The sequence below is a fragment of the Calidris pugnax genome, unplaced genomic scaffold (genome assembly GCF_001431845.1).
Source record: "Calidris pugnax isolate Ruff unplaced genomic scaffold, ASM143184v1 scaffold20, whole genome shotgun sequence".
NCBI classification, from domain to species: Eukaryota; Metazoa; Chordata; class Aves; order Charadriiformes; family Scolopacidae; genus Calidris; species Calidris pugnax.
In genome coordinates, this window is record NW_015094510.1 from 17,260,259 (window position 1) to 17,268,061 (window position 7,803).

The 7,803-nt window shown below is 43.0% G+C and overlaps 1 protein-coding gene across 2 annotated transcripts in view; it reads left to right on the plus strand.

The window, feature by feature from the left end:
* Nucleotides 1–5,840, plus strand: part of ALG11 (ALG11, alpha-1,2-mannosyltransferase) — a 7,446-nt gene extending 1,606 nt beyond the window's left edge. Inside the window, exons 1-4 of one of the 2 annotated variants that reach the window (XM_014966157.1) lie at nucleotides 445–505; nucleotides 1,572–1,805; nucleotides 2,523–3,454; nucleotides 5,520–5,840. In XM_014966157.1, the coding sequence (XP_014821643.1) occupies nucleotides 468–505; nucleotides 1,572–1,805; nucleotides 2,523–3,454; nucleotides 5,520–5,791 (1,476 nt within the window). In that variant the 5' untranslated portion in view covers nucleotides 445–467 and the 3' untranslated portion in view covers nucleotides 5,792–5,840. Of the gene's footprint in view, nucleotides 1–444; nucleotides 506–1,571; nucleotides 1,806–2,522; nucleotides 3,455–5,519 lie in introns of those variants that run through there. The other variant, XM_014966158.1, reaches the window with a different exon arrangement.
* The last annotated feature ends 1,963 nt before the right edge of the window (nucleotides 5,841–7,803 follow it).

Here is a 7,803-nt window from a genome sequence, read left to right on the forward strand (position 1 = left end):
GCCATTTGGGGGGGGTCAGAGGAGCCCCGAGGAGAAGGGGGGAGGTCACCTCGCAGATCTGCTGGGCGAAGAGCAGGATGTGGGCCAGGCTGACGTTGTGCTTGGGCAGGTAATCCCGAAGGCTCCCCAGGGGCACGTACTCCATGATCAGCTGCACGATCTTGTCCCCTGGAAGGGGAGGAGGAGGAGGAGGAGGAGGAAGAAGAAAAGGCGGCGACGAGCCCACAGCCATGTCGACGCCGTCCCGCCCCTCAGGGGGCGCTGCCATCGCGCGCGACCGCCCGCCCCGCTGAGGAGAGGCCACGCCCCCCGCGCCGGTCCCGCCCACCCGCCAGGGCCGCGCCCCTTTCCCCTCCCTTCTGTCTATCTCCCGCCGCCAACCAATGAGAGGAAGGCAATGCCCTGATGGCCCCGCCCCACACCAAACCATCCCTTTCCGGCGGAAGGGCCTGTTGGCGCTGTCCAAGATGGTGGCGGGAGGGTTGTGTCTGTGTGGGCTCCTCAGGTACCGGGGGGGGCTGAGGGCTGTGGGCCGTATGGAGGAGGGGAGGGAGGCAGCGGAGAGGGAGGGGAGGAGCAGACCCCGCGCCTCCATGGCCCCCTTGCCAACCCGCGGCCGCGCTCCCCCATCTCCCACCCGGGCCTGCTCGGCCGTTACGCACCCGGCCCTGAGGAGGGGAGGCCGCAGGGCAGGGCGAGGTGGGACCGGGGCCCTGCCTGGCTCCTTCTCGCTCTGCCGCCGGCCTCGGATGGACCGATGGGCTTTTTCCGCTTCTTCATCCCGAAAATGAAAGTGTCTTCTGACGTTAGGTGTCAGTCGTGGCGCGCAGCTGGCCGCGGGCAGCCCCTTTAGAGACGAGTAGATGATGTTGTATCACAGCGTGTGGCACAGCATCAGGCTCTGGCGCCTGTGAAGCTCTGTAGGCCGAGAAGAGACTCCTTTGAGATACCTATTCCTGGGTTAGGAGAGCTGTGCAGGGAGGCGGGGGTGAGCAAAGGGAATGCCCCTGTCAGAGAGAGCTTCAGAGACCCGAAGAAACAGGTCTCTAAACAGAGGTACCACTTGGAGGTTTTCTGAACAATTGACACAGCCCTTCAAATCTCCAGGGAATGGAAAAAGCACGTTCTGGATCGTGCACTGCAGACTGGTCCAAGTAACTCCACCAAAGCAGTTCACACTAAGGCAGGCCGAACAGGAGCTTGGACTGAAGAAATCTCTTACAAATTCTTTAGAAATCAGTTCACTAGTTGTGTTTTGCCAGATTGCTAAGGGCATGCAAGCTTTATAATGTATATAGCACATGGAGATAGATATAGATATTAGTATGAATAAACAATAATAAATGATTGAGAGGTAACAGTAGGGAAAAAATCTTTGGCTAAACAGTGTAGAATTGTGACTTTCTGTAACTGTTGAAGTGAGACACACATATTGATGATTTCCAAGCTTAGAAGAATTCAACAAACAGTTGAACTCCCTGTAGCTACACCTAAAAGCACTGCTCTCTCAGTTTCATACATAGTAGTTCTTTAAAGCAATTTTGTATTTTAAAATTTCTGGCTTGTTTCAGATTGCTGTGCTCATTGTTAATCCCTGCATTATTTCTAAGTGGAATTTTGTGTGTCTGCTTGGTGGTACTGCTGGGGGGAATACGGCTCTGGATACAACAAAGGAAAAAACAGTTGACCTCAGCAGGAAAAGATGGGAAGCGGCCGCTGCTGGTTGCCTTTTTTCACCCGTATTGCAATGCAGGTGGTGGTGGGGAGAGAGTCTTGTGGTGTGCCATAAGAACGCTCCAGAAAAAGTAAGCATTTATGTTTATCGAATACTATATTTCATTCTCAGCTACTGATGGTATTATTTATGTACATTTTTGCGTTTTACATACTTAAATAGGTGTCATTATTCTACCCGTCCTACATTTTCTTTTACATCTGAGTTTCACCTGGTTGCACCATTCCACTTCATCCCTTTGCCCAGATTTTGATCTTTCCTGCTGTAGCATCTTTCACTTCTTTCCTTGGGAGAACCCTTCATCCCTCATCAGTTTTCCACTGCCAGTATGGAACTTTGTATGGGCATAACTCTTCAGTAGATAACTGATAATCTTGATACTTCCCTCTTGGTGCAGGAGGCGAAACAAGTTAATATCTAAAATGGATTTAAATTGGCATGTCCACTGGCTTGCCCAGTCTCCTGTATTTTCCTCATGCTGTGCAGTAGACAGACATCTCCTAATGTATGGCAAGGCACTCTTAAGTCTGTAGAGTAATACTGAGCTCCTTTTAAGTTTTACTCAAAAAAAAAATACTCCCCAAGTCTTCAGCCATGTGTTTTTCTGCAGATCAAAAAAACCCTGGAAGTATAAGGAAAAGTGTAATTTAGTTAAAATCATTTCAGAGCTAGGCCAGATATTTGTTCTTGTGTGCTTTTTGAGAAATTTTGAATGGATAGCATTTTAGCTTCATGTTACAAAATTTGAAGAGAAGAACTACAAAATTCCTTTCCTTTACTCTTGCAGGTACAGAAATATAACGTGTGTTGTTTACACTGGAGACAGAGATGCCACTGGAGAAGAAATAGTGGAAGGCGCTTTCAGAAGATTCAATATTAAATTAACTCATCCTGTGAAGTTTGTATTTCTAGAAAAACGCTACCTCGTGGAAGCTTCTTTTTACCCTCACTTCACTTTGCTGGGACAAAGTTTAGGATCGGTTTTTCTCGGCTGGGAAGCCCTTCTAAAGTGTGTTCCCGATATTTATATTGATTCAATGGGTTACGCCTTCACGCTTCCCCTCTTCAAATATTTAGGAGGGTGTCGCGTTGGCTGCTACGTCCATTACCCCACCATCAGCACCGATATGCTGTCTGTCGTTAGGAATCAGGATACCAGGTTTAACAATGCAGCCTTCATCACAAAAAATCCTCTTTTCAGCAAATTCAAACTTATCTACTACTACTTCTTTGCTTTCATGTACGGGTTGGTTGGTTCCTGCAGCGACGTGGTTATGGTTAATTCTTCTTGGACGCTAAATCACATCCTTTCCCTCTGGAGAGCTGGGGCTTGCACTAGTGTTGTGTATCCACCCTGCGATGTTCAGACCTTCCTGGATATTCCACTGGAAGAGGAGAAGAGCACCGCTGAGCATTCCATTGTTTCCGTCGGCCAGTTCAGGCCTGAAAAAGATCACCCTTTGCAAATCAGAGCCTTTGCTAAATTGCTGAAAGAAAAGAAACTGGGGGAGCAGCTGTCATTGAAGCTTATCTTAATTGGAGGCTGTCGTAACCAGCAAGATGAAGAGCGTGTAAATGACCTTAAACGTCTTTGTGAAGAGTTGGGACTTAGTAACAAGGTGATGTTCAGAATAAACATTCCCTTTGAGGAGCTAAAGAGACACCTGGCTGAGGCCACTATCGGCCTGCATACGATGTGGAATGAGCACTTCGGGATCGGTCAGTATCTTTCCTCAGTGTTCAGCCATTTTTCCCAGCTGGGGAGGGCTTCAGTTCATGATTAAAGCTCCTCAGTGTAGGTGTCTAAGCATAGAGGTCAGTATGGCAAGCAGGTGTCCTACTCCTGTTCTCCTCAGAGGTGATCTAGCTGAGGTACAGCCTACAAGACCATTTGAGATGACTAACCATTAGGTGCTACTGTAGTGCGAGCTGCACCGCTGTAGACTGTTAATTATGGACATCCTCTAGCCACCTAAAGAGCCAGCTATCCCAAGCTTTGCTGCCCGAGATGTCCTGCCTGCTCTCCAGCTATCACTCTGTAAGCTCATGGGTTGCCCTGAGGTCCTGTGTTAGATTTGCCACCTTACACAGGTGCCGTCTGTACCCAGGGGAGCACCGAAAGGCAGCAGGTATTTCTGTTTGAGCACCTTAGATTGTGTCCTGTTGTCTGCCCTGGCTGCAGGGGGAGCTTTGACACAATTCATGTGTCTTGTGTGTAGAGATTTTGATGGTGTTTCACCTGCCCCAACTGCCATTTGAAATACCTAGTTTATACCATGGGGCTCTCGCTGCTGCTTCAGAGGTGAGTCTCCCACAGATCCTGTCTCTCTACTTGTAAGCCCCATTGTAGATGCCACCAGGTACCCATGGTCACCTCATTGCACTAGGTACCTGTGCTAAGGCGATTAAATCAAGTCCTTAAATCAGTTGTAGCGTGGAGCAGATTGCCAAGGAGGAGCTGAGGCCTGGTTTGCAGTGTGCTGGCACACAGAACTAAGGTGTCGGGTTCAGTTTTATTTGGATTAGTTGAGTTCTGACCTTGAAAGGGAATGTAAAATTGCTCATCTGCCATAAATCTACAAGGGCAGCCAAACAGATGGATGCTGTGCTTGGCTACAATGTGACTAAATTCCACTTGATGTCATCAGACTTCATTAGAATACAAGTTAACTAAGTATCAGGAGTAGTAGTTTAGTCTATAGGAATTTGGTACAAAAAAATTTACTCTGAAGTGTCTCCCAGAAGCATCTGTCACAAAATGGAAATAATAGTTTCCCCCCCCCAACAGTTTAGTTAAGTAAATTAAAAAAAATAATAATCATACAATCACACTGTGATTTTGAATTTCATTGTGATTTCACCTTCATCTACAGTGGCTTTTTACCTGTAAAAAATATGTTCCAAAACTTTGGAGCATTATTTACAGTTGGCAATTTTTGAGCTAGGGGAACTTCTTAAAAATCAAATCAGAACTAAAAAGAATTGGCAACTGAAGTGATTGCTGATGTCTGTTCTAGAGCCACAGGGAAGAATTGAACTTTATATATCCATCATATGCTACTCCTATTCCACTGCTTTTGACTGAGGAAATCTTTCTATCAGCTTCCCATTTCATTAAAACTTCGTCCATCAAAAATACAGATTTAGCCATAACAGTTTTTACTAGTTTGTCTTGCTGAGTTGTCAAAAGCCATAAAGAGTTGTTCATCTGCAAAATACTGAAATTCTGAATATCGTCTGATGGAAATGTGCATAGTCAGCTTTTCTCTCAGTATCTTTCGAACTGATAAAATTCCTCAGCGTGAATGAGAAAATGAATACAGTTCCATTAAGCTCTAATTTTTAATTATTATTTCCAGCTGGCAACCGTACCATAAAACCAGTGTTGCAGTGTCCTGTCACAGAGCTACCTTCCATGTTTATCTTTACATTTGTTTCAGTATCCAGCTTTTCTTTTCCACTGTATATACTGGTGACATAATCTATCTCACGTAAATCAAGTATGTTACAAGAACCACAACTTAGCTGTTTGTATCTGATTTCTAATTTCAATTTTATGTGTTAAAGAGAAGCTGTCATTTCAGTCATTAGGACTGAAAATCTTAAATTTGTTTTTCTTATGAGACCACTTACTCTGTATTTTTCAAATTTATCTAGAAAGGCAGTCTCTAGTAACTTATAATTCTTAGTGAATCTTACTGCATTTTTCATTTTCCAATGCCTTATCAAAAGCCAAAGTCCCTGATGTGCATATTCATATCTGCATGTTTCATGTCTTTTCCAGGCGTAGTTGAATGTATGGCAGCTGGCACAGTTATCCTGGCTCACAATTCTGGAGGCCCCAAATTAGACATTGTGGTACCCTACGAAGGACATGTTACAGGCTTCCTGGCCGAAAACGAGGACAGTTATGCTGAGACAATGGCTTATATCCTCTCTTTGTCTCCCAAAAAAAGGTTAGAGATCAGAGAAAACGCTCGCCGCTCTGTGCACAGGTTTTCCGACCAGCATTTTGAAGAGACATTCCTGCTATCTGTGGAGCCATTATTTAAATAAATGTATATGAATAAAATGTATGTGAATAAAATTAACTTTTTATATTTGACTGTGTCACCTGTAAATATAGCTAATCTATGATCCCTTGATCCCATTCAATCAGAGGATTTTTTTTTTCCAGAATCTGTAGCACATTTTCAATTTGCTGTCCCCCATTCTGTGGCATAATTCTATTAGGAGGGAGTTTAATTGTGGTTCTGGAGATTTCATTACCTACAGTGATTCCTTTAGGTTAATCATTATGGTGTTTTTGCTAGCCTGCTATTTAATAAGTATAATAATTGCATTTGACTATGATCCTTATATTAGGTATTTCCTCATGCCCTTTCACAGTGTGACAATTTCATGGTATTTTTTCCAGCACTCTTCTATTGAAAGGTTTTCTGTTCCTAGGGAATAGAAGGGTCTAGATTAGAGAGCATAATTAAATGCTATACAAACATGAACCTTAAAGCCCTAAACTACTGGTTATTATAAAACCAAACACTGGGGAACAAAATGCTCAAAAATTGCACATCTGCTTTTGTATCAAAAATGGAAAAACATATAGTCCTTTTTTGAGCCATCAGAGCAGTATTTTATATTTTAGCAAACTAAGTACAAAAAGGTACTGAAATCAGACTTTGCAACGTGGTTTTCCCTCTATTTAAAGCTTCACCTGGATTATATAAAGTTTTTTATGTGAGAAAAGCTGGTTGGAAGATCCGACTGTTCCATGTTTTATTAGGAAATGGGGAACGCACAATTCTCATGGTTCTAATAAACCCTTTTATTGCTACTATATAAAACTGCAGAGGAGTTGGTGATACTACGTAAGGTCAGCACTGTGCAAATGGAGCTATGGATTATAAAGCTGTATTGGCAGCACACAGAGATCATGAAAAGCTGGAAGAACTTGGTAAAACAAGGAGTTGATTGAGCTGGGGAAATATAACACATTGACTAGGAGAATTCCTTACGTGATACAAAAATGGTTCATGAGGGTACACAATCAGAAATTTGCTGAAGCAAGTCATCAGAGAAACCCTAGGCAGTTCAGAATAATAAAGATGAAACTGCTTTTCATTCTGGATAAGGATTTTTCAACATTTAGACATAAGAAAAGTAGCCTGATTTTTTTTCCTTTAAACAAAATAGTAACAACCTCCTATGAATTTTAATTGAGCGTTTAGCACTGTTGAAAAGCAGTTGATTAACTTGGCATTCAATGTCAGCTATCCTTAAATTTGATTACTTGATGTGGCTGAAATTTCCAGCAAGCCAAAGCTTTGAAACAGTAACTGTTCTAGGTGGCTCTTGCTTCCTGCTTGCCTTTTTCATTATGTGTGTCAACACTAAATGACCCATGGTTATTTTCTAAATCATCATCAGATTTTCCAAGTCGTTTGCAAGGCAAACTCATCTTTTCTTCATCTCCTTGACCTTGATTTGTTGAAAGGGTGGGAGACTCCATGGTTCTCTCTGATGGAGAAGTTGCCACTTTTTCCAGAGATTCCTCCAGCTCACGTCTGAGTTCATCTTCAGAATCTTCAAAGTTTCTGTAAAGTAAAACAAGATCATTATATTAATTAAATATATATTTGTTACAAGCCTTTCTCCCTTCAAGGTCTTTGAGATCTTTTATTTTTTAAACACTTTATAAAGAATGCACAAGCAACAAACATAATGTGAACTGTTTCTTCTTTCTCCATGACATGGTTTACCTCTTTCGTAAGGTGAGAGAACAGCAGCTGCAAAGCCATGGTAATACTTCTGCATAACATTCCTAATGACAGCATTGGCATGTGACATATATTAAATTACAGAACTAAAAGTAGCAAAGTCTGTAAAACAAGTAAGTTTTCTTAATTTATGAATTTAAAAGAAGAAAAGCTTTAGGCAATGCAACCTGTCGTTTCATGGAACCTGTTCAGTTGTGTGGATGTTTCTTCTGATGGGCTTGACTTACGTGTCTTCGTCATCTGATCTTGGCTCAAGTCTGCCTCCAGCAACAGCAACAGCAGCGTATGTTT